General features: G+C 27.1%; 1 protein-coding gene across 1 annotated transcript; it reads left to right on the forward strand.

The window, feature by feature from the left end:
* The first annotated feature begins 643 nt into the window (after nucleotides 1–643).
* Nucleotides 644–27,739, forward strand: LOC123296804. Its single transcript, XM_044878460.1, has 4 exons — nucleotides 644–671; nucleotides 11,757–12,365; nucleotides 25,363–25,561; nucleotides 27,166–27,739. Exons 2-4 carry the CDS (start codon nucleotides 11,771–11,773, stop codon nucleotides 27,578–27,580), a joined length of 1,209 nt encoding a protein of 402 aa, XP_044734395.1. The 5' UTR covers nucleotides 644–671; nucleotides 11,757–11,770; the 3' UTR covers nucleotides 27,581–27,739.
* The last annotated feature ends 161 nt before the right edge of the window (nucleotides 27,740–27,900 follow it).

A 27,900-nucleotide genomic window follows, 5' to 3' on the forward strand; every position in this document is an offset into this window, starting at 1 on the left:
AAATTTTCAATATTTTTTGAGTTATTCAAAAAAAACTGAGCCCCCTATTTTCTATTTCACTTAATTGTGGTACATGTGAACCAGACTACTAAGCCTATTTAAAGTAAGTGAACATACAAATATTAAAATAGATATCAAATTCACAATTTTACACAGAATAATTTCTCTTCCACTACTTTTACAAAATAGTAGTTAGTAGTAAAACATTAAAAACAATTAATGAATGCAGCTGACGGCAACGACTTCCAACACCAAACCAAACCAAACTAGACACCCATCTCTACCTTATCTACCTTTAATAATAAAAATAAACATCATTTTACTAGGTCGTGGTCGTCTTTTAGTTTTAACTCATTTCATTTATTATATTTTTTATTAATTGTTGTCATTACATTATTGTTGTGTTCAAGTCGTACGCATCAGCACCTGTAGCATCTGTTGTTGTTGTTTGTTTGTGATTGTTTTAACTTGTTTGTTTTGGTATAAGTGAGTGAAATTTTAAATTTCTTTTAGGCAAATCAAAATTTGGACCATGCTGTTATTTTGTTTATATTTTGTATGTGTTTTATGATGAACCTTTTTTAATGATTTTTTTTTATTGAACAAATTAAAAGTTTCTTGTTTGAGTGTTTTTATTAAAATATTTTAATTGATTTTATTAATTAAAAATTGTAAGTATTACGATTTGTTTCTATTAACGATAACTCAATCTTTTTAGAGCCTAAATGGCCGAGTGGTCTAAGGCGTTTGTCTTTGTCTGTTAGTCCATTTAGACTTAGGTTGCGGGTTCGAATCCAGGCAGCTTCAGTGTGAACAATTTAGAATTAATGGGAGTGCAGAATTGATCACATTGTCGTCGCTTGGATAAGAACGAAGTAACCGACTCTAATAAAAAGATTAACAAATAATGATGTGGGTGGCCTCTGTTATAGGCGTATATGTCAGAGAAACGGAGGTTAAACCCCATTATTATTATTATTATTATAACTCAATCTATTTGCATGTGATGGTTATTGTCTCGCTATGGGCATTAAACTAAATATCTAAAAAGAAAAAATTAATGCATCTTTGAAATTTTCCACACTTGTTTATTAGGGTGTAATCACTTCCTGAAGAAAAATCCACCTCTCAAAGGCGTAACTAACCTCTTTTTTGGGGGGTAGTTATGGGGTTTTAATTAGTATTTTACATTAAGCTTTCAAAACTTTGGAAAAACTTGTTTGCTTTTCTAGAATGTTTCACAAAACCACTAGTTGAAGTTAGCCCGAAAAAAAGTTTTTTTATAAGTTGCGCCCTCACGGATAAACGGTGATGTTTTTACGAAAGAATGCTTTCAATAAAAATTTTAAAATTTTTTTGTAAGGAATAACTTTTACATTTAAACTTTTGTTCTATCTCTAACGGGTCACAAGATGGATACTTTTTAATTTGATTGAATGAGCAAAATAATTCCATTTTAAAATTGACATATCTCGGTCAATTTTGAAGCTAGAAAGTCGAAAAATAAACGAAAATGTGCACAAATACTTCAACTAGAACTTTTTTCTTTATTTAATGCATAGTTTTTTTGTAATTTGTAAAAAACTGATTAAAATCCCTCAACTACCCTCTAAAAAAGTGTGCTAGATACGCCCCTGAGAGGTGTCGACTTTTATTTTTACAAAGTATTTAATAAATTGATGAATAATGAATGGAAAATTCCATAAAAAATTGAGCATAATAAATTTTATTAAATTTGTCAAATTTTTTAAGCATGAGTCGTCATTAATATTGATTGGAATTTCCCTAGACATACAAATATTTTAGCGTAATCAAAAAAATTTAAGAAATAAATGTCAAGTTAAAATGTCATCATATTTAATTACGTCATGCTGATTTTTTTTTATTAATGAATTGTAAATAAGAATGTGATCATTGTTTAAACAATTTTATGCGAATTCTTTGATATTGAATTGATGGTAATGAACTATTAAGTATTTAATACGTTTATCGTTTACCAAAACAAACAAAAAATACGTGCAAATTTGTACTGTAAGTGTAAGCAGGAGTTGGATAATACCGCCGCGCAGGTGAGGTGAAAAAACGCCTAAAATATAAAAATATTGTGTTTTTTGACATGTTTTAAAAACAAAAAAATACAGTCGAATTGAGAACCTCCTTTTTTTTTGGTTTGAAGTCGGTTAAAAAGTAGCAGAATGATAAGAGTTTTAACAAAAAAATGCGCCAAGTCTTAAAAGAAGGTAGTTGAAGTTTTCGTACGATATGAGAAAAATTTCAGTGCGATGATTCTTTCAGAAGATACAATATTTTAAATTCAGAAGTGTCAATTTTGTTTGGAAAGCTAACTACAGATCAGATGATATAATCACGAGCGCATCATACACAATACATTGTCTGAAAACTCTTTTTTTGTCTTATACATAAGAACGTATGGTAAAAGTTCAGTTTAGGCACTTTTCCTTAAAAATCAACCTAGAACATAAGGAAAAAATAATAATTTCAAGCATTTTTTACGTAGATCACGAATCCGTTTGCGCAGATACCGAAAAACTTACAGTTTTTCTTTAATTCAGTTTCACGTTTTACGCCCTGAACATGCTATATAACTTTCAGCTCGATACTGTATCTGTATGTGTGCATATTTTAATAATTAATTCACTTTCACTTTGACATTGAATACTTTTAAGAAATTTATTGTAAATATTTGAGGAATATTTTCATGGTCATTTTATTAATTGAAAATCAGATAATGATGAAAGCAGTCAACAATCGTTGATGAATATTAACTATGTAAAAACACGCATTACTTAATTAGACTGAATGTTAAATTTAAAAATAGTCATCTTTTAATTTTGTATTTTACTTGATCTAATCATGGTGTTAATAAGTTTGTGTTAATTAATAATATTTAATATCTAATTTAGTAGCTTGCTACTAAATTATTTTATTGTGTCCATTCATTTTCTATGGAAGTATTTACATATAGACGAAGAAACGAAGAAATAAAGTTCGAAAAATTTGAGTAGTAAATCGGATTTGATTAATAAGAAACTAGGAGAAACCACCCGCTTTGCTGGGCAATTTTTCCTTTTTAAAACAAAGACTATCACGTTATAGCCCATCCTCCCTTTTGTTCACAATTTTATGGATTTTAATTTTTCTGACATTGTAAAACTTTCTATAGGTCCAATCATTAAATTAACCTGGTTTTTATACTTTTTGGATCAAAATTACCCCATCCGCTGAGTTTCATCAAGTTCCAAAACAAAATTTCTTGCGTTTTTTTCGATTTTTTTCGAAGGAGTTACCTACCGCTTAAAAAAATTGCAAAAAATCGAAAAATTTTTTTAATCTCCAATTTCGATAAAACTCAATATATAAGGTAATTTTTGACCCAAAAAGTACAAAAATCGGGTGAATTTCTTGAGTGGTCAAAAAGTTTTTGAGATACGGACTAAAATCGATCCAAATATTGCGATATCTCAGAAACTCTGCATCTAATCATTAAATTAACCTGATTTTTATACTTTTTGGATCAAAATTACCCCATCCACCGAGTTTCATCAAATTCCAAAAGAAATTTTTTTTTGCTTTAAAAATCCCTTTGATAAAAAAAATTGCATATATCGCCCGAGTCGAATTTAAATTTAATTTGATTGCCTATATAATTTTAGTTGATTAAAAATTAAATTAGAATTATAAAATTAATGTCAAGATATTTGTTCCAAAATTAATTGAACACTCCTTATTTTCAATCACCTTGAGCTACCACCTAAAGTAAAAAACCTGAATTTTACTGAAAATGCTTCTAAACAGTTGAATATACATAATACAGTTAGTTTCTAACTTTATTAATAATAATTGTAGATATTAATTTTAAAGTATTTATCTGTAATATTTGAGGGCTAACAAGAATACAAGATTCTTTAAACGGTCAATTCATTTTTTTTCCATTACACACTGGTAGGTAGGTAATATTCTATTTAATTTTGAATTTATATCATCACTTTACAGTGAAACCGAAGCTTACAGTGATATATATTACTTTACAGTGATTATATATCCTGTATTTATGAAATATATATCAAGGTATACTAATTTTAGTCACAAGTTTATAAAACTTAAGAATATTAATGATACGAACAAAATTTTGGTATATATGTCCATAAAATCACCTAATTAGTTCATTTTCGATTGTCTGTCTGTCTGTCAGCATCAAAAACGAAAAGAGATATCAAGCTGAAATTTTTATAGCGTGCATAGGATGTAAAAAATGGGGCCGAGTTCATAGGTCAATTGGGTTTTGGGTATGTAGGACCCATCTTGTAAATCGGAAGAGACAGAACAAAAGTTTAAAAAAAGGTCCTTTTAAAAAAAACTAATGTTAGAAACAAATTATGACAGAATTTTGGAGTCCATATTTTTGCAAGGGATACTCCTGCACCTATTCCAGCACACTCTGGCTATATATATAAATATTATATATTAAGTATAATATTAACAATTTTAACATAGTTTTACTGTAAATGTAATTAATTAACATAATTCAAATATTTAATGTGTGTAATACTTGTTCAATTCAATTTATTTATATTTACATTGAAACGTTGATTGATTATTAATTAATTTGGTCTAATTACAGTACATAGACTTTTTATAAAATTTAAAAAAATAGAACAGAAAATCTATTTTATGTTTGTTTTAGTCTGAAAGAGAATTTTAACCACTAAGAAATCCATGTAATTAAATATCGATAGCAAATAAGTAAAAAATTTTGTCATTCTTATATTCTCAAATTGACAGAAGCGACAACGCTCAACTATTTCCTAGTGAGCGAAAAAACGAAGCACAAAAAATGTTCAAAGTTCGAAAAATTTGAGCAATAAGTCTGATTTGAATGCGGTTTTCAGCATTCGTTAAAGCGTCAGGAAATTTTGTGACCTAGTCTGATTTACAAGAAATAAAAAATATGCAATTGCATTATTAAATTCACAATTCGTTTAATAGTGATAAACACGAATATGATCTTAGAGGTACCTGGTGCTCAAAATAAACAGATTCTCGTCGTCTAGTGTCATAGTGTCGTTATCTAGTCTATTTAGAGGTTTAAGCCTCATTTACTTATTGTAGACTTAAATTATTAGTACCTAAATCGTTATCAGACTTATATATACTTTGTTGATCAAAATTGGATAAAATTTCGATGTAATAGAGCAAAATTAAATATTTTGAATTTTGATGACGTCATCAAGTTCAAAAATTCGTTTTTTAAATAACACAGCAATTTTGATCCGATCTTATTGGAATTTTTTTTGAAACCCACTAATTTTGGGTCATTCTTTTCAGCTGTGATGTCAGTTTTTCGCTAGTTATCACTTATGTGCTTAATTCCGAAACCAGACCTACACATTCTTGAAACCTATTTGTGCTAGGTTAGTTTTGACCACAAATTTGAAAAGTATGGCTAAAATTTAGTAGAATTACATACTTTGTTTATCAAAATTGGATAAAATTTCGATGTAATAGAGCAAAATTAAATATTTTGAATTTTGATGACGGCATCAAGTTCAAAAATTCGATTTTTTTAATAACACAGGCAATTTTGATCCGATCTTATTGGAATTTTTTTTGAAACCCACTAATTTTGGGTCATTCTTTTCAGCTGTGATGTTAGTTTTTCGCTAGTTATCACTTATGTGCTTAATTCCGAAACCAGACCTCCACATTCTTGAAACCTATTAGTGCTAGGTTAATTTTGATCACAAATTTGAAAAATATGTCCCAAATTTAGTAGGATTACATATATATGATATAAATGATTATGAATAATATATTAATATAATTATGAATATTTTACATTTATGAAGAAATCAATAAATATTTGTTCGTGATGTCTCCTCCACATAAAATGATGAATTAATAATAATGTAATAATTATCTATGTTGAAATAATTGTTATATTATATAAAATTATAAATATGTGTTTATAATTAATCGTATAATAGATATGAATGAATATTTATAATGATTATAGTTTCAAAAAATTGATGTACGATTTCCGCTTGAGTTATTTTATATATGCCTGCTGTATGTTATATGTATGTACCGACTTTCAAAACTGAACATATGTCATTAAAAGACAATCTGAATAAGCTTTTATTTTTTCAAATTATATAAATTTTTGCATATTCCGAATACAACTAATTTTGTATCATCTCATGTTTATTCATTTCTTTAGCTCACTGTAGAAATTCGAAAAATACACTCCTACATATCTCGGAAGTGATTTCTTTAATCGTTTCTCTTATTATCTGTTCTAAATGGTCTATATTTATAAACGACCATTAACATTCCTATCGAACTTTCTCAATTTGTGGTCATCCTGTATATTCGATGTTAAAAGTGAATAGCTGAATGTTAATATTTTTGAAAGCAGTTTTTTTCGTACATTTTATAATAAAAAAGTTTTTCATATGTAGCCAACTTAGCTAAACACCTTGTAGATAAAGAAAAATCAACGCATAATAAATCTAGCAATTAAGGATGTATGAGCATGACAACAATGTTTGATTTAAAGGCTCAAAATTTGTTTGTAGGTAGTCTTTTACTCAAAGAATATGTGGTTAAAATTTCAGCTTAGGTATCGGTGCAAATTTTTAAGAAAAAAGTCATTAAAAATCGATATAAAATACATTGGCTCTTATGTAGGAATCTCAAAAAACGACATATTTTGGAAGTTTTTGATAATTTTCATTTGGAATGAATGAAAACAAATTAAAAAAAAAACTTTTTAATAGCAAGTAAACATATTAGCAATGAATTAGAAAAGAAAAAAACTAAGTGTCACCGTCCATATAAGGGATGTAAGAGCAGGGTATTTTCAACTTTGATGATGAATTTTGTTATAACTTCATGAATGTAGACGAAAAATAAGAATAAAATTTTTCGATATGTGTCTTGGTTTTCGAAATATCGAAAGCTAAATAATTAAACAAAATTTTCAATTTTCGATATTTTGAAAATTAAGCCAGATATCGAAAAATTTTATTCTTACTTTTCGTCTTATATCGTCAAGTAATAATAAAAATTTATCATCAAAATTGAAAATATCTATTTTTAAATTTGTGCCCCCACTACCATGCTCATACATCCTTAATATTTTTGAAAGCAGTTTTTTTCGTACATTTTATAATAAAAAAGTTTTCCATATGTAGCCAACTTAGCTCTAGACACCTTGTAGATAAAGAAAAATCAACGCATAATAAATCTAGAAATTAATGTTATTAAAATTAATCAATTTTCACTAGTTATTACGGTTTTTATATAAAAAAGTAAACATTTTTAAATTAATTTTCCTTTCATTATTCAAATTAAATAAAACATTAGTTAATTTGTTTTATCCTTAAATGGATTACTCACGGTAATTAAATATATTAATATTAGATATAAGTAAGTACTTTAATTTTAAATCTGTTGTGTTAAATATCTAATTATGTACACTTTCCATTTACAGTACTTAGGTACTCGTTACAAAAAATTACAAAATCGACATTCTTTATGTTATTTTTACCTCCATATATTAGTAGAGCAAGAGGGACACGTAAATTTTATTTTTGAACAATAACGTGAATTTTCTGTTGCGAAAAACAAAGAAAATTACAAGAAAAATAGTTTTGCAAGTATGTTGCAGTGTTAAAATCCCTCCTAAAATGGCCTGACTTGTTTATTTGCAATATTTATAAGTTTACTCAAAAAAAGGGCTCTTAAGATACCGCTATACTCCAGCTAGGTGTTTGAATGCCTCAAACACCTACTCAAGTTCAAATTTCACATTTGAAGTTATAAAAGATGCACTCACTTTATTATGTCATTGAAAACTAAAAATCCAACGTTAAAATTTGTGTCTAGGTGGAGTTGCCTTATTACCTGTGATAGTTTTTACGTATGCCCACGAAATATGAATTAAATTAGACATCTTTTTGTTTTCTTAAACTCGGGCCATCATCAATCACGCTACCTTCTCTATATAGAGGTAGTGTGGCCATCACTACATGTTTTATTAAATATATTGAAATTCGCAAATTGAATCTTGACTGTATCTTTGTATTTATTTTAACGGTAAATTAATAATTAAAACGTGATTAATTAAAAAATATTTTATTGTGATAATTTTCTTTTGTTAGCATATTTTTTTTTTGGGTAGTTATTTTTGTTATTAGGTTGGCAACTAGTAATTATTATTAACTGTGTTCTTAAATTATATTTTTGTTATTTTAATTTAATTTTAATTATACATAGGAACTAAAAGTATTTTAATGATGCTAAACTGAAGTCACATTATGTTTAGACATTTTTGCAAAAGTATTTGAGCATTGTATAGTTAAAAATTTTCGATATCTGGAGTAATTTTCAAAATATCGAAAATTGAAAATTTTGTTTAATTATCTAACCAAGGCAGATATCGAATAATTTTATTCTTATTTTTCGTTTACATTCATCAACTCATAACGAGATCCAGAAGTTGAAAATAAGATACAAACAATTTCAATCACAAGTCCAAACTTCCCTTGACGTTCGTACTACCTTAAATGTTAATATTTTTGAATTGTAGTCGTTTAAACATAGAACCCATTTTGCAATAGAATAAATGGCACGTTGGACTTCCTACATAAAGTAAACACATTTGTCTATTTAATTTAATTATTATATATAAACAATAGTTTCATGTGGTTGCTGATGTTCATGGCCATTTAATGAGCACATTGAGTGAGTGCATCTCCCATTCATCAATTTTTAAATATACCATTTTTGGTATAATATTCATAAATTAACTGAAGCCTGTTGAAAAAAATTATTTGGAGGAGATGATTATTTATTTTCTGGTTCATGGTATATCACGTAAATGATTTGCCTTACATTTTTTAAGAAATTTGTGGATGTCGGACGGATGTTCAAAAATTTACAAATATGCTATTTTATAAACTATACAACATATCGTATTAGTACCTAATTGAAGTAATATGAATGAATAAATAATTAATATATTAAATTATTTGTTTATTGATTATATTTTCAACACCTACAGTTTAATGTTTCTAACTGTGTAGATTTACAATTTTTTTTTGTAAAACCTACAACGGTAGTGAACAAGGCGTATCATATTTTTAATGAATAACAAATACTATAATATATTATTTGATTATTCATCATGCATTTTATTAAATAATCTTTAGATATTAATAATCAGAATCAAGGTAATTATGATAGATATAGTTATTCAAATTTTACACAGAAACAAGTGAAAACAAACAATTGACTGAGTTAATTGTTGAAATACCATGCATAGTCAGCGTTGATTTCTTTATCACATTACACATACAAACATGTGACACATACATAACTGATAATCAAGTATAGTACATATTATAAAATTTCCGCCTAATTGGCGCCTTCACGGGTAAACAGTGATGTTTACGAAAAAATGTTTCAAACAAAAGTTGTTTAATTTTTGATAAGAAACTTTTTTTACATTCAAACTTTTGTTCTATCTCTAACGGTTTGCAAGATGGGTCCTACGGACCCAAGACCCAATTGACCTATGATGCTCATTTACGAACTTGACCTCACTTTTTACGTCCTGAGTACGCTGTAAAAATTTCAGCTCGATATCTTTTGTCGTTTTTGAGTTATCGTGTCCACAGACGGACGGACGGACAACAATTAGGTGATTTTATGAACACCTATGACAAAATTTTTTTCCTAACATCATTATTTTTAAGCGTTACAAACTTGAGACTAAACTTAATATACTATGTATATTTCATATAACTTGGAGATATTTTAAATAATTTTCAATCATTTGTGACAAGTCCTATTTTTTCCGAAAATGCGAATAATTGAGAACAATCAAAATATACAGATTGAGAAGAAATTTAATGCTTAACAATTTTTATAGAATGTAAAAAAATAACGTATTGAATTCTACGAAAAATTTCTGACTTTTTACATGTATTGGTTTGCTGTATCTTGCCTTTGAAATGAACATACTGTATATAGAGTAAACTATTTCTATAATTATTTGATAATAATAAACAAAAAATAGAAATTATTAGCTATGCCATAATTATTAAAACAATAATTTATGGTATTTAAAATTATAATTTTTTTTCCAAATATTTTAAAAATATTATTAAAAGTTTCACTTTGCATTTTAATGAACATGAATTTAAAAGAATGATTTTTTTATTAAAATCATAATCTTATGCAAAATGTAACGTACCTAGAACGTACAATGTTGATTATAACAATTAAATAATAATACGAATACTTGCAAGTAAATTATAATTACTTATGTTTTATTTAGAATTAATTAATTATAATTTTAAATAATTATAATAATATGTATTTAAAAATTGTAATTCATCGTTCTTTTTATACCATGTATATATTAAATATATATCAAGGTATATTAAAATTAGTTACAAGTTTGTAAATTCTTATTATTAACATTCGCTTTATTTACACGATTATATATTCCAACTAAATATAATTTTATTTTCCATCAATAAAATGCATGACTTGTAAACTAAAATCAATCTCTTTCATAGAAGTAATGATTTTGTTTATTTAACTTCATTGATTTTGTATCAATGAGTTCATATTATAAATTCAATCTCATTCTATTGTAAATACAAATATTTAGCTGTACTTGTTCCAATCATTAGGAAATGGTTTGAAAGTATTTTTACTTTTTTTCAATATGAAACGACCAACTTCGGAATGAGGTTGTCATTATTTTAATTTTTTTTCAGCTTTAATGTAAGCACTGATATTCAGACGTAGTATATACGGGGTATTTCAATAATTAATTCAGTCAATTGTTTAGTTTTCACTTGTTTTAAGTGTTTTCAACAAATTATAATATAGGCATGGTCTCATAATTAAAACAGAACTAGATGGTTTTGTTAAGATTCAGTGTTACTTAGAATTAATTATAAATACAGATTAAAATCTTTTAATTTTAAGAAAAATATAATAAAATAGTAGAGAATAATATTTTTCTAAAATACTTTCATTTTCAATTAATCTGTTGTTCATATCTTTACGAAATTACATAAAATAATATTTCTATACACTCGACGCGACGCCCAAAATCAAAAAAGTTGATCAAAATTTCACTCAATTTCAAACAGTCTGAGCTTCCCGTAAAATTCAAAATTAAAAAATCAACTTGCTTGATACCCACCCGCTTCACTGGGCTTAAAAGTAAGAATCACCGTTTTATAGCCTTCACCTCTCTTGATCTCATAAAAAAAAAAATTCTAGAAAATAATTTCGAAATTTATTGAAAGTATTTTCGAGACGACTCACGAGTAAAAAGGGATGTTATCTCTATCGCCCTATCTATAACGGTTTACAAGATGGATACTTTTTTATTTGAATGAATGAGATGATATCCCGATCAATTTTGAAGCTAGAAAAAACGAAGAATGGACAGAAACACTTCAGCTAGACCTTTTAATTGAACTTTTTTTCTATTTGACCTATAGTTTTTTTTTGTAATTTGTAAAAAACTGATAAAAGCCTCCCAAAAAAGGGGGTTAAATACGCCTCTTTTTTACAAAGTGTTTACCTAATGAGCAACTGTGGAAAATTTCAAAGATGCATTAATTTTTTCTTTATTACCATGATATTCTATTTAATTTTATTAGACTTTACAATCAATCCATTGTTAAATATAAATCAATCTGTTCCAGATTAAAATAAAAGAATGCCATCAAAATCAACAACATATTGGGATGCAATGGATTTTGAGAGTGAAGAGAATTCTGAATTTAGTAGTTCACCACAGGAAACATTACGTAATTACGTTGATCCATGGGACCTAGAGAACTACGCGTACATACGTAAACATTTAGCATCGACACCAGAACCATCTACACCAACCTTTGTTGGTGGTGAACCAACATTTGTTGGTGAACCAACAGATTCAACATTCTATTATATACCTGGTGGTGGTAGTGGTAGTGGGGGTGGGGGAGGTGGTGTTCGTAGACAATCTGATGAAGGTGATTATAATTTAGATTCATTTCTATATCCGCCAGAGACAATCTATGGGAATACGGTGAATAAATTCGCGGGTATTGATGAAGCACAATTTCATAATGAACGTATTCTAAATGCAAATGAATTGTATAGTTCGGGTGAATACGCAACTTCATCAACGATACGCAATCATAATATTGAACCAACGTATGTACGACGGCAACGTAGCATAATTACACAACAACAGCAGCAGCTGCAACCTCAACAGAATGAGAAAATTTATGATGAGAGAAGAATGCAACACTCCACGGAATACTCAGGTAAATTGTTTTTTAATATATATAGAGAAAGAAACGAAGCACTAAAAATGATCAAAGTTCGAAAAATTTGAGCTGTAAGTCGGATATGAATAAGGTGGCTCCCGTTGACTCCTTAGGTTTCCGTAAATTCGTTTTATAATCGGTTCAAACTGATTACTCGGACGCTTTTTTAGATCGATGAACACGAATATGGCGACGGATAACTGTATATTTTGTTATTTTAGTGATTACTTAGTTCGAATCCAGCAAGTTTTTTAAAAATTTGGGCACCACGTACCTCTGTGACAAATTCTGTGTTGCGATATTCGTGTTCAGCGACCCCAAACTCGATTTTAGACTGATAACATAACGAATTTCTCGAAAACTCTAGGATGCGACGGGGTTGCTATTTATCTTGGGCACTAGGTACCTCTGAGATCAATTTTGTCACGACTCCGTGTTCAGTGACCAAAAAAACCTTCGCATAAAGAGTTTGGACCGATTATATAACAACTTTCCCGAAAACGACTGGAAATCGTTTACTTTGGGCACCAGGTACCTCTAAGACCAATTCAGCGACCCAACAAAACCCCCGTTTAACAAGTTTAAAATCATTATCATCACTATTAACCAAATTGTGAATCTTATAAATCAAATGGTTGGCAAAAAAATGAAAGATACTTTGTTCTTAAAATTGCATCCTGTTTATTTGCTCTCTTTTAATACGATAGTCTTGAGACACGCTGTATAGGTTTATATCTCTGATATAATACAAGTAATTTAATATAATAAACATTTAAATATAATTACTAAATATAGCAATAATTATGATAATAATAATTCCAAATAAATAAACTACGATTAACATTTTTATTTTATAACAGACTACCACTACAAACCATCTGACATTATTTTTATTATTTTTTACACTTTTATGATGATTTAATTTTATAATAATAATAATAATATTGTTAGATTTTGAACATCACACATATCATCAAATCTTTTACATTTTTTTTTTATTATTTTATTAAAAAAAAACGTTTTCACTTTTTAATTTTACTGTTTTAAAAATCATTCAATAAAACTTTTACTTGATGGTTCAGAAAGTTGATTTATTTTAAACAAATTAATTAAATCAAGTGTGAATAAATTAGAAATAGAAAAATGTGAAAATGTATCTTTGTATGATGAAAAAATTAGGATCATAAAAATTAAAACAATACTCTTAGGGCTGATTTTACAAAAAAGAAAACCTACTCTGATAGTTAAGGCGGCTTTTTGATTGCCGTTTGTTTTGGTTTTCGAAGATTTGGAAAATTTTTTTAGAAAAGTATTTTTTAGAATTTTCTTTCGTTTTCTAGAGGGTATCAAAAGTGTTGCATCTTTGAAAAAATGGACTGCCCAGGAAAAACTATCGAAAAAATAACATAAAAATTCAACTTAAGATCTTGCATTTATTTTGCTCATTCAACCACGCGCTGTTTTACTGGAAAACTTAGTTTAAAAGGAAAATTTTTGTCGTTTGATCAATTTTTTAAAAAATTTTTAATATCTATACTTAATTTCACTGTACTAATTTAAAACTGTAATTTAAAACAAAACGTGAATTGTTTTAATTAATTATCAATTTTAATTAAAATGTCGATATTGCAAAAAAAATAATTAGTTATTGTATATTTTTAAAACAAAAACTTTCTAAGTGGAATAGAATTATTCAAAAACTTGTGGTTTTATAAACACAAAAAAAAGGTCTTATTCATAACATAATGGCACTCCTTATTTAGTTAATTCTACGAGAAACTGGTTAAGTAAGAAATATAATGTTATATTTTCAAGAAATATCTACTTTTTTATAATATAAATATTAATTATCCACAGGAAAAAGTTGCTTAGGATTGTTAGGATAGCACGACCTGAAGAAAAGTATAGGTACTTAATTTTTTTTTACATTTTTAAAATCGATTTATTCTGAAACGTAAAATCGCAAAACTTGAGGGCGAAGGAGTCAAAATCTTTATTTCAAAATGTCTATTTCACAAAAACTTTCTTGTAAAAAAGGAAGTAGAGTTTAAAAGGTCAAATCTAGGTAATTAACAACCCAGTTATGTGCAAAAGTTTAAATTTCTAGAGGTTTTATAAGCTAAATAAAAATTTGAATAGGTAAAATAATTCAAAATCTACAAAATAATTAATTATGATTATCAATTATAATTGATTATAGTTAATTCATAGCTACATGCATGATGATGAGCAATATGTGTGTAAATCGGAAATAAATTTTAGTGAAAGTAATGTGAAAATGTAATCAATTAATTTTAATAAAATTATACTTTTAGGTCATTCAGCTATCAGCTATATTTATACCATGCATATATGTAATATACAAGGTATACTAAGTTTAGTCCCAAGTTTGTAACGCTTAAAAATATTGATGCTACGAACAAAATTTAGGTATAGGTGTTCATAAAATCACCTAATTAGTCCATTTTCGGTTGTCCGTCCGTCCGTCTGTGGACACGATAACTCAAAAACGAAAAAAGATATCAAGCTGAAATTTTTACAGCGTACTCAGGACGTAAAAAGTGAGGTCAAGTTCGTAAATGAGCATCATAGGTCAATTGGGTCTTGACCTATGGGTCAGTAGGACCCATCTTGTAAACCGTTAGAGATAAAACAAAAGTTTAAATGTAAAAAATGTTCCTTATAAAAAAATAAACAACTTTTGTTTGAAACATTTTTTCGTAAACATCAATGTTTACCCATGAGGGCGCAAATTAGGCGTAAATTGTATAGTATGTATTATATAAATTGTATATGTATGTGAAATGTGATAGAGTAATCAACACTATTTGTGCATGGTATTTTAACAATTAGTTCAGTCAATTGTTTGTTTTCCCTTGTTTAAGAAAAATAATAATAATAATAATAATAATTTATAATTTCATTTGTGACTCTTTAAAAAAAATGCTTTAAAAAAACCTGTACCTGGTTAGATAGTGATAGCTCACTAGAAAATCCTAAGACTGTCAGACAGTGACAGAAAAAATTAAATTATTTTTGACTGTTTACCAATGATAAGGGTATATTTACAGCCCCAAGCAATAGAAAAATGTATAAAATAACATGCATAACGCATTAATGTTTTTTGTTCGTTTGTGCCCGTACTGCTGGTTATGCCTGGCTGCGAGTCTGCAGCCATTCATTTGAATAATAGCCAAGCCTGTTCAATACACTAAAAATTTATTTTCAGACGGGTTTTTCGTGTGCAAACTTTTATAAAACATGCCAATAAATCTTTAGTGTATCAAGATTTATTGTCAGTCTGGCCTACTAAACTAAATGATTTTTAAGGCATCCTAATTTATCAATATTTTGCAACATAGCAGCAATATAGCTTTAAATGAATTTAATTTATGTGCGAATTTTACCAAAACAATGTATTTTAATTTCAGATACTTATTCTCAGCACATTTTTAATTTAAATACAATATTTATTTATTAAGAATATTAATTTTAAAAATATTTAGATTACATTTTGGATAAGATCAAGGACAAGGTTTTATGTTGTTTGTGCAAAGAATTAAAATACGTATTATCTAATCATACTATCTTACTTTTAAGGTATTTCTAACGACATATGAGAAAACGCGATATCTTTAAAAGACTAAAAATATAGATCTCTATACATGGCAGTGTATTACTTCAGTAAATCTGTCAACGCTACAAAGAATATTATCATATATTGCTCATATATGTATACTGTGTACAAAACAAAAATCTGATAGTCTCAGTACACAGAGTAAATTGAACAGCATTGCCGCTTATAAAATTTGGCAACCATTTCGTTAAGGATTGATAATATGTGAAGTAAGAAGAGTTCTTATGTATAAAGCAAAGAAGGAGAGACATGTATATAGTGATTCATACCATTTGATGACTGCTTGGTGATACTAAATTGTTGAATATTCATTCCTTCAATCTGTTCTCTTTCTTTGTTTTGTACATAAGAACGTCCATAAGAACTCTTCTTACTTCATATATTTTAAATGGATAACGAGATGGTTGCCAAACTTCTGGATTCGACTAAATTTTCATCAAAAGTACTCTTTGTTTATTATTTTTTCGTAAATTAAACGGCCAAATACATCTTATTCAGGCTCAAAGTATCCCTAATTTTTTAATTTACAAAAGTTGTTAGGTTCTAACAATACAAAACTACACATTACCTATAACAGAAGTAAAATAAATTCAGTTAAATAAATTCTATACTTTCTAAACATAAAAAAAAGATGACAAAATAAACATCATATAAATAATATTATGATTACTTCTAATTTAAAACTATATTTAACAAAATAATTACTACAGTTAACATGATTTGATTACCTTTAATAAGATACTTTAGTCTACATTATTATACCGTGAGTTCAATTAAAAATGAGCTTATATATTTTGCATATTTTGTTATGAAATCTATGTTCAACATACACAGGGTTTTCAACATTCAACATATTATAACAGAGGTTCATTAAAGCTTAGTTGCATTTCAAAAACTTGACGGTATGACTTAAGGAGCTTAAAGCCAATTTTAGATTTAAGGTTGAAATTATTTGTACCTTATTTTCAACTTTAATAATGAATTTTGTTGTAACTTCATGATTTTAGACGAAATATAAAAATACAATTTTTCGATATCTGCTTGGTTTTCGAATCTTGTTCAAAACTGATGACTAACTAAGACCGACGAAAAGTTTAAAGAGTTATTCTTTATAATAAAAAAAATATATATTTTGATTTTTATTCTTCAATAAAAAAAAATGAGAAGTATTATAACATGGTAACATGGTAAATTATTGAAACACGAATTAAGAAGGTATTTTCTGAACTTAAAGTGAACATTCTGTATATTATTTTATATATGAATATAATGTGAAAACCTGTTTAATGACATGAATATGGGTACTGTGGTAAATATAATTCTATTATTATTCATATAATTATATTAATGAGACAACTCTCAATTTCAAATGTATTATCTCTCTTAAAAGTGTTTTATTTAATAGGACAATCAAAGAAAAAGAATGCTCTGATTCTTTTTATATTTTTAACATATTCATCGAAATAGTAGCTCCAGCGTTTAGGTTTGACTTTTGCAAAAGTCAATTAATATTACAAGCTTTTATTAAATACAAACGGTATATAGCGAGTGAGTTGATCGGACTGAGTTTATTCAAATTTGTATGGGCATTTCTAAGGTTTATATTTGGTTAGGCAGGAGGCAGGTTAAGAAATTTTGGCCTGTAGACGATTAGAGATAAATTGGAGATAAAAAATTTACTTTTCGAAAAATTGAGAAAATCGGAAAAAAAAACTTTGTTTGTTAATGATTGGATGCAGATTTTCTGAGATATCGCAATATTTGGATCGATTTTAGTCCGTATCTCAAAAACCATTCGACCAGTCATCAAATACACCCGATTTTTGTACTTATTGGGTCAAAATTACTTTATATACTGAGTTTTATTGATTTATTCTATGTATTGAAAATCGACACCTTGCAACTATTATGCTATTCTATTGATAACCAATTTAAGTTTGGTAATCAATAGAATGTCACATCCATTTAATTGATTGGTGTTATAAATTTAATTATAAACATTTAATTCATTATATAAATTTTTAACTAATTTAATTAAATTTCACCATAAAATTTTGAAATAATATATAACATCGCATGGATGTATGTTGTAATAATATTGCCCTCAAACTAAATTGTTTCCTATAAAAATATTTAAAAAAATTTATAATAATTATTATGAAATACGGAATACCGACTACATAACAGAACATGCAGTACAGTGTAATGCCGTACGAGTTAATTTTAATGTACACGATAAATGATTATTTAAAAAAAATAAAAAATAAAAAATTGTAATACAATATTAATTATTAATTACCATAAATGCAATATAAATATGTATTTTATATATGTTAATTATTTATTACTTAATTAATGTTTTGTAATTATGATGTGTGTTCGTTCATTGATGAATTTAGTTCCATATATTGTTCTAACAACAACAAAATAATTAATTGTATTACTTATGGTTATTAAAGTTCCGTAGTTTCAGTGCCGAACTCAATGTGGGGCCATAGAAACATGAAAAAATGTTACTAAATGTCAAAAGCTTTAAAAAATGGCTTCCCTTTAATAAGTGTCCTCATCCATAATTAAAGTAGGTACTGCTTATTTTGGTTCACCAATAAAAATAGAATAGAAAAGAGAGACAAAATAAGATAAAATTAAAAATATTATTTACAGGTTTTTGGTCTTGTGGTTACTGTGCTCGCTCTCTATGTGGAAGGTTGTCAGTTCGAAACCCATTCACGTCAGAAGATTTTTTTAAAATTCTTTAAATTCTTATCATTTATAATTAGTTTCCTCCATTTTTTTCTTAAGGTATTGATTATTTAAACAAATATCATAATTTAAGATTATAATTTCTCCTAAAATTCATTAAAGAAAATTCATTCAGGAAGGTAAAGCGTTCATTCACTAAATGTAATTATAAAGAAAGTTCGAAAACATAAAGAAAGTTCAAATTAAAAATTATGCATATTATTTTGAATATATTTGTATAAAAATTATAAATATCAATTTATTTATATAACTAATAAAATAATAATTGTAATAACTTTTTGAATTTAAAAAATAAGTAAATTGATTTAATTCGTTTTATTAACAATAATAATATAGTTGGTCGATAAATAAATATATATATCAATAAAATACGAAAATTAAATATTTTGTTACGCATAACTTTCACTTAATAAAAAATCGATTAATTACATAATAAATAAATAAATAAATATAGCTAATTGTTATAAATGATTCAATTAATTAGTATTGAATTTTCTTATCTAGATATTTATTTATTTATAGTTATGGTTAAATGAACGCCAATAATATCTATGTATTGTTATGTATGGTATTTACTATTTACATTGATTTCTAATCAATTATTTAATAATAATTGATTTATATCAGGCAAAGAGAGGGGGTTGGTGAGGTGATCAAATAAGTACCAAACAAAATAAATCAAAGTTTGAACTTTTGTAGCTTTTTAAGCCGTTTTGTAGCCGTTCAAGTATCTAATAACAACCTTACCTGGCATACGTTCCAAAGTGTATGAAAATATTTGAGACTTTTGAGGGTGGATTCTGTTAGAATTTGGGAAAATTTGACAAAAATTAAAAGTAAAATTTTTCGATATTTACCATAGTTTTTGAAATATTGATGGCTAAAGATTTAGATTTAGAAAAAAATACTTATAGAAGAAATAACACACAAATGCCAATCAATTTAGAAAAACCAAGTGCCGGTTGTTATATTTTTTCTTTATAGGAAAATATTTGTCATTATTGCTTTCGACTAATGAATATCAGTTTTCTAAATTAATCCTAAGAAAATTAACCTTGTTACAAAAAGCATATATTCAAAACACTTCAATATTTGCTCCGTGCGTGAGTTTCGTTTCCATGGTAACGATACACTACTTTCATTATAGAATTATGGATGCATATATAATTGTATGGATTGCATTTAAGACTTACATTGAAAATTTAATATTATTGTCTCACAAATTTAAATAAATAATTATGATAATATATATTTGAAAAATAATATTTGTGCAATTTGATTTCTTATTTTCACAATTTTTAATGCATTAAGTTTAATTAATTCGTGTTTTACAATAATTTTAATTTGACATTTCTATAACATTAACATGTAAAGAACTGCAAATTAGTAATAACAGCCCCGTTTAACGCCAAAATTTTTCACTGGAAGCGCTGGCATCGATTTTATTGTCCCTACCATGACTACGCACACAATGAATAGGATTTATGTTAAAAATACAAATTTTAATACCTCAAATCTATAAATTTAACTTCGAAGAGTTTATTAGAAATCATTTAAAGATGATTTTGAGAAAACATGATTTTTTTGTGAACGTCGTTAATTCAAAAATTATTTCACGCACATATGCATTCATTTATAATAAAAGTTTATGTTACAAAATTGTTGATTTTCTTTTTAAAGTGAAATTATAATATTATTTTATTATTTTATTATATTTTTCATTTATTAAAGACATTTAGCAGAAAATAACTTTAAATTGTTCTTTAGCTAATTATATTTATATCTATTGTTCTGTTCGTTTATATTATTTTATTTATTACAACTACTTATAAATAATAATCCAGAAGTAATTTTTATATTTTTTTTAGTCATTTAACTTGAGGACAATCATTTTAATTTTTTTTTATATGTAATGTATTTCATTTCCATTTTTAACCAAAACTAATTAGAGCAAATTAACCTACAAAAGAAAATAACAAAATAATATAGTTTATTAAACGTGACTATCATCAAAGCATTGTAGTTTTTTTTTATCGCGTACAGTTTTTTGTTATTGAATCAAATTTTACAGAATAGTCTTTTAAACTACATGGATTCTGAAATTTTGGACTATTTTCGGATTTGTAATTTCGATTGAAATTCAGGGCCAATTTATATGATACGAGATTACAAATTTTCCTGCGGGCCCAAGACCCAAGTGACCAATGTTGCTCATTTACTAACTCGACCTCTCTTTTTTTTGTCCTAAGCACGCTATACAAATTTCAGCTTGATATCGTTTTTCGTTTTTGAGACATCGACAGATCGTGATGACAGACAGATAGACGACAAACAGACGACAGACAGACAGACAGACAGACAGACAGACAGACAGACAGACAGACAGGCAGGCAGGCAGAAATGGACAAATTAGGTGATTTTATGGACACATATACCAAATTTTTTTTTGGTAGCATTATGTCATCAAGTCTCTCATTATGATTTAATACTCATAAACTTATCGAGATTTCTTGAGATTTCTCAATGCCATAAATGAGATTACGTATTAATTTTTTACTATCAATATCAAAGATTTATTTTGTAGATGTTTTTGTTGATAGTTGGTTGTTTAATAAATTTATTTATTAGGTATTTGATTTTGGTTGATCTGAAGGTAAATCTTTTTTTTTTTCTTAACATTCCTCAATAGCCGTGCAATGAATGAACAGAACGTGCTTGTAAAGTTTCGTCGTATTACCTACACTCACCGTATAAATAAATTTTAGGAAATATTTTTATTGTATTTAACTAACCAATTAGTGTTATAATAACAAAAAATTTAAAGTATTGTTATATCCGTATCAAATTTACTTCAACCTAGAACAGGCCCTTAGTTGTTTAGTTTATTCTTTCGTAGGATCACTCACGTTCATTTGTAATATTATATTTCATTATGAACTATGTGATCGGTGGCGTGTCCTAAATGCGCTATGGCTCGCAAGTTTTACTCTTTGTGGGTTAAGGGAAGTAAATAAAAGCAGTATTCCCTACAATTTTTTTTTTTTTATTAAATGGTGTCGCATTTAAGGTGAAGACAACCTCATATTTCCTTATTTAAAAAGAAATATCGACCTATAATTTTGCCCAGTCATACAGATAATAATTTTGAGTAAAGATTAAAATAATGAAAAAATTAAAAATGCGAATTTTGTCATGAAAATCGGTATATGGGTATAAAAAAATATTCTAAGCAACTTTTTCTGATAACTTTTTTCGATATCTCCAACCATCTCTGACGCTAGACAAAATATTAAGAATCGGTCCTATTTATCAATTTGAAATAAGCTGAGTTTAAAGTTGAAATTTCGGTTAAGTATCTCAAAAAATGTGACGTATCACTCTATATGACTTTGCAAAATTTCCAATCGATTATCCTATAAATAACGAAAATATGAGAGTGTCTTCATCTTAAATGCGACACGGTGTATAAAATTCTTAACTTTTCAATATTGTGTGCTTAGATTGCCTCCAAAATCATACTTTGACCAAAAAAGGCAGATAAAGTATTTGCACGGTGCTCCAAAGTAATGAATTAAGCTAATAATTAATAATAATTAATGCTTTTAGTTGAACTTGGACCTTTAGACTTCCATAAACCACAGAGCAATCCATGATTATTATAAAATTTTTTCTTAATCTATTTAGCGTTAAATTTCAATATTAAAACCATGATTAGGTAGATACGTGCCTGGCATAAAAAGAAGTATTATACGTGTTGACATGAACTCATGATATTTATTATATTTCTTAAAGAATTCTTAATCGAATGATTTTTTTTACGATTAATTATTGTTTTAAAAATTTTAAACAGCCTTCCTTGCTTGTTCAGTATATTGTTTTTTAATAAAAATAAAGAAATAATGTAATACAATGTACTTGAATTTTAACTTTTTTTTTTAATAAATAATCTAAAAATGTAATAACTAATTACACACTATTATAGTAGGTATAATAGTGGCGTATCAGTTTCGAAAATCAAACTGATTATTTGGATCTTCAATGAACTCATAATTCAATTAAAATTTTATTGATATATCATCGGCAACCTTATATTAATTATATCATTTGATCTGTAGTTGTATATGCGTGTACATGAACACAGCCGGTCAGTCTCATCACTTGTACATCACTTGAAGTTGTACACATACGATACAGCGCGCATCACACACCCACAGTACATTCCCTTTTTGTTTTATACATAAGAACGTAGGCGTAGATAAAAACAACTTTTTACTTCAAAGATTTTAAGGTGATTGTAAAATCCTACAGTATTGTAAAAAAAGTTTTGGTTTATTGCATGGTACATAACATGCTTTATAATCAAGTAATGAGTTATTTTTAGCTTTTACAATACCACGCAACTACAAAAATATATAATATATTGTGTGCAGGTGAGGCTTATAAATTTGATAATACAGATATCGCTCTTCAATCCACAATACTCTAACTATAATCGCCTCTGTTTCTCAAATGATGAACTCATAATTAAATTAAAATTTTGTTTTTATATCAACCTTATATTTTTATGGTATTATTATAAAACTACGATTGTCTAAATCTTTTAGACTAAATAGTTTTTTATCATACTCTCTAGATTTTTTGATATAGAAATATCCAATTGAAAAGGATAACCAATATGATTCATCATTTTTTTTCAGTCAACTTTGAACGATAAAATAATAATAAGAAGTCCGATGACGTATTAATTTTTTGTTATTTTTTGGAAACTTTGTTAATCAAAAAATGTATTTATAAAGTTTTATTGAAACCACTAGTATCTCCTTAAATATTAAACTACAAAATAAGAGTTTCTGGGCAGCCGTATTATAAACATAGATATAAGCATTTAGTACAAAAACTTAGGTAATTTTTTCACGATTTTCGATTTGCTTATCTTTGTAAAATTTTGATTTTATGACAGTGTTCACATGAGATAGAGTTTTTTAAAATCTCATGTGCATATTTATCCTAATCTCAATTACTATGTGCTGATGTGATGTTAAATGTAAGTAGTTATAATTTTATAAAGGTGTAATAATACTAGAATTGCAATAATACTAGAATTAGATAGATAGGTACTTTTATATATTTGTAAAGAGTATATGTAGGTACTGATATTTAAAAACCATATAAATTTAGAAAGCATAAAATATATAGAATATTGAAATAATATGTAAATTAATATTCGAAACATTGATTAATTACATATTATACTTTTTAATTGTAATCATTTTTCATAAGGATGGATGTTCCTGTCGGTATAAATCGAAAACGAGCCTATAGCGAAAGAAAACCCCACATTTATTATACATGAGAAAATTGCAAATTTATTTATGAATTATTTTTATTTTTTCAAATATTTCTATTAAAACTTGAGTTATTGCAATCGAACGCGAATGTATGATGAAATTTTGCTTAATATCGTATATCTTGAAAAAATTGACAAACTTAGAAATGCTGTATCTCCGAAATTTACGGTCCTATAAAAACCGGCTTAATCTCTAATTATTTCAAATTTAATCTTCTTTAAAAATAAATTACAGGTTTTTTATGAAAAACCAGTCCCTACAGGTAAAATGAGCAAAAACTGAAATAAGGTAAAAGTTTTCGAGTTTTTCCTTATTTTTCGATATGATTTGATGCAACGTTCACCCTCTTTTCATAATTAATTTGATTGACATTTTTGTGGGTTTAATTACTCTCTCTAGTAAAGATATTCGGTTGGGTATCGTAACTGTTTCCTAATGAATGAAAATAGATCAACTACTACCATTTGTAATATTTATTTTTTATTTATCTTTAGTTTTCTAAATTAATATTTTAACGACAAAAAGGCGGTGAAAGATATTGTTCTTAAATTTATTTCAAATGCATAAAATCTCTTGTACAAATAAGTAATTAATTTAAAAATATCTATTATTATTGTAAAATATTTTACGGTTGAGTGGCATACTATCAGTTACATTATCTACCTATACTTAAAAGTCATAAAAATACTTTCTTTCTATAAAACTATAATATTAATTAATTACTTTCTTCGTAGAAACAAGAATTTTTATTAATATTTTAGCACCTTTTCAAATCAATAGCGGTTCTTAATAAAATTAATTTTTCAGTAGTAATTAAAGCAAGATAATGCATTTTTTTTTAGCAAAAAACTTCGGATAATCAAAATTCATGCGCTGATCACATTAGTGATCATAAATTTCCCCGAAAAAGTTGTTTAAAAAGGTCATTTCCAAGTTTAACAAAACTTTTGGATCAAATTTTTTCCCAAACAAGATTTTCCCGAAAAACGACGATTAAATTTTTTATTCTATAGGAGTTACTTAAGATTTAATGGTTAGGTTTTAAAGCATTTCGGTTTCAGAACAGAAGGGTATTTTTAAAGGAAACTTACCATAAGGGGATGTTAAAAGAGTGTTTTTCCATTAAAATGCCTATTTAACGAAAATTCGAGATTTCTTGCCAGAAATTTTGATTGAATTGCCACAGTACAGTGTTATTAATATTTTCTAGACGAAATCATGTAAATCATTTTACTTATTTTTACAGATATGGAAACATCTTCGGAATGTGAAGATGATAGCAGTCCTATGGTGTCCGATGAACCCGTTGTATACGTTTATGAAACAAATAAACGGCGTCGTTCAATGGCAATACCAATTCCTTCTAAATCTATGACGTTCATAAAACCACGACGACATAGTATGATGGCTAAAACAACATTACCAAAAGATTACGACCGATATGGGTTAGTATAGGTTATCATTTTATTTCAAAACTCTTTATTTTCCAATGGAAAATCCAACAAATTTCGATTATTTTTTATGTCATAATATTGTAATATTACCCGGAAAACCCACAGAAAAAAGTATTTTGTCTAAAAGTTTTAACGAAAGTCATTTCACCAGAGGCTGATTAAGAAAATTTGCGCCCGTAGGCAGTTTTAAAAATCAGCGTATAGGCAATAATAAAGATCTTTGTCTTAGTTCACAATCATTGCTTTTTTTATTACACATTAGGTAATATAATGAGAGCATAAATTTTTTTGCAAACAAAATTTCTTTTTTTTTTTTTGATTCCGTCAAATAATCTTCTACGGCACTTGTCACTGTATCAATACTTTTGACTTCATCAGTTTTTACCTTCTTTCTTATCGTGTCGCGCTATGTGCAAGAGGGAGGGTCTTAGGTGGCAATACACGTGGCGCGCCGACGGAAAAATGCCGAACTATTTACACGCCAGCCCCCGACAATGTACATTGAAAATACATTGACAACTACTTTTAATATAGAGTACAAAATGTAGTATATATTGTATAGTGTATTTATATTATACTAGTATTATACTTTGGTAAATATTTCGAATTCTACCTATTTAATCTCAGTTTAAATATTAAAATTATTAATGTTATTTTCTCAATAAATTTTTATAATCAAAATAAGGACACAAAATATAACGATGTTAATATATGTGTCTTTGTTTAATAATTAACGTTATACTTTATAATATTCAATCGACTTCAATCTTTAAGTGTAAAATAAAGATTTTTAGTGCATTTTGTGTATAATGTTATCTTTATTTAGTTGTTATCTCTCTTTAACATATAGTGTTTAATATTTGTGTATTTGGTATCCTTGTTACACTTTTGTTTAAATATGATACCAATTCCACATGGTGGTTGTAAAATATTGTGTACTCTTTTTAACACACATCTAAATACTATAATGCTATTGCATTTTTCTACATTTAATACACATATTACTACATTTAATACACATTTTTATTGAGAACGAGTTGAAATAGCTAACGAATGTTTATTTAATAATTACAATACCTTTTTTGGCGTTAGTATATAATAATTATAACAAGTATTGCAAAAAACTTTCTGCTCTTTTTACATGCAGTTCAATGTATACAAAGAAAAACAATGGCCGCATGACGGGTGAATAGTTCTACACTTTCCACTAGTTGGCACCACTTGGCTTCATGCACATAGCGCATAGTGGTAGTTATTTGCATTTTAATAAATAAATGTACACATGAAATGCACTGACGAAAGAACACAGTTAAAAACAGATATGTACCCAGTTATATTTACACTGAACTGACAGTTTTTGCCTATATGACATCACATCATGGCTCGCTCGTGTTTTAGGTCACATGATATACAGTTTAAAAATTACGATTTTTAATTTTAATATAATAAAACAATTATGTGCTTAAATGACTCAAAATCAGAATATTTAAGTATATTTTTACATAAATTTTAATTTTTATCAAATTTTATAATTATATTTTTCATTACCGAAAGTACCCTGATGGAATTGTTACAATGTAAAATTTTGATTACAGATCACAAAGCAGTGACTACACACCAACAAGATCATCAATATATGGTAAAATAAATCCAATAAAACCCATAAAAAACACCCATCAACAACAAGAACAAATATATGGTTACAGTCAAAGTGAATTAGCACAACCAATTTATGTGGATCGATCAGATATTTATAATACAAATACATTGGCGGCACATAGTTATCGTGACGATAATAATATTTATGGTACATATAAGATCCGTAAAGCTAGCACACATAAATCAATCAAATCAAATGTATTATTAGAGCCAACAATGCCAATATATGATCAAGCAACAATATTACGTCGATTAAAGAAACCAACTAATTTTGGTTTAAGTAATTATGGTCATTTAAAAATTGATTATTCATTTAATTGGAACACTTTGGATAGATTTATTAGAACATAAAAATAATCAATTATTACCTATAGATTACTTATTTACTTTTAAATAGTATTTTAAGAGCCGACATACGTATCTTAAGGACGTTCCCAAAAAATTACGTTTGCCTTTGACTATTTGTTCATTTAGACTTAGGTTGCGGGTTCGAATCCAGGCAGCGGCAGTGTGAACAATTTATAATTAATGGGAGTGCAGAATTGATCACATTGTCGTCGCTTGGATAAAAACGAAGTAACCGACTCCACCCACATTAAAATGTAATTGTAAATATGTTTTTAATTAAATAAATAAAGATTAACAAATAATGATGTGGTGGCCTCTGTTAT

The sequence above is a fragment of the Chrysoperla carnea genome, chromosome 3, assembly GCF_905475395.1.
Source record: "Chrysoperla carnea chromosome 3, inChrCarn1.1, whole genome shotgun sequence".
NCBI lineage: Eukaryota > Metazoa > Arthropoda > Insecta > Neuroptera > Chrysopidae > Chrysoperla > Chrysoperla carnea.

Bases quoted from the DNA above. Each gene is read 5' to 3' on its own strand.
- LOC123296804 (XM_044878460.1), top strand. From the start codon at position 11,771: ATGCCATCAAAATCAACAACATATTGGGATGCAATGGATTTTGAGAGT. The intron at 12,366-25,362 runs GTAAATTGTTTT...TTATTTTTACAG, and splicing joins ACACTCCACGGAATACTCAG to ATATGGAAACATCTTCGGAA. The intron at 25,562-27,165 runs GTTAGTATAGGT...TTTTGATTACAG, and splicing joins AAAGATTACGACCGATATGG to ATCACAAAGCAGTGACTACA.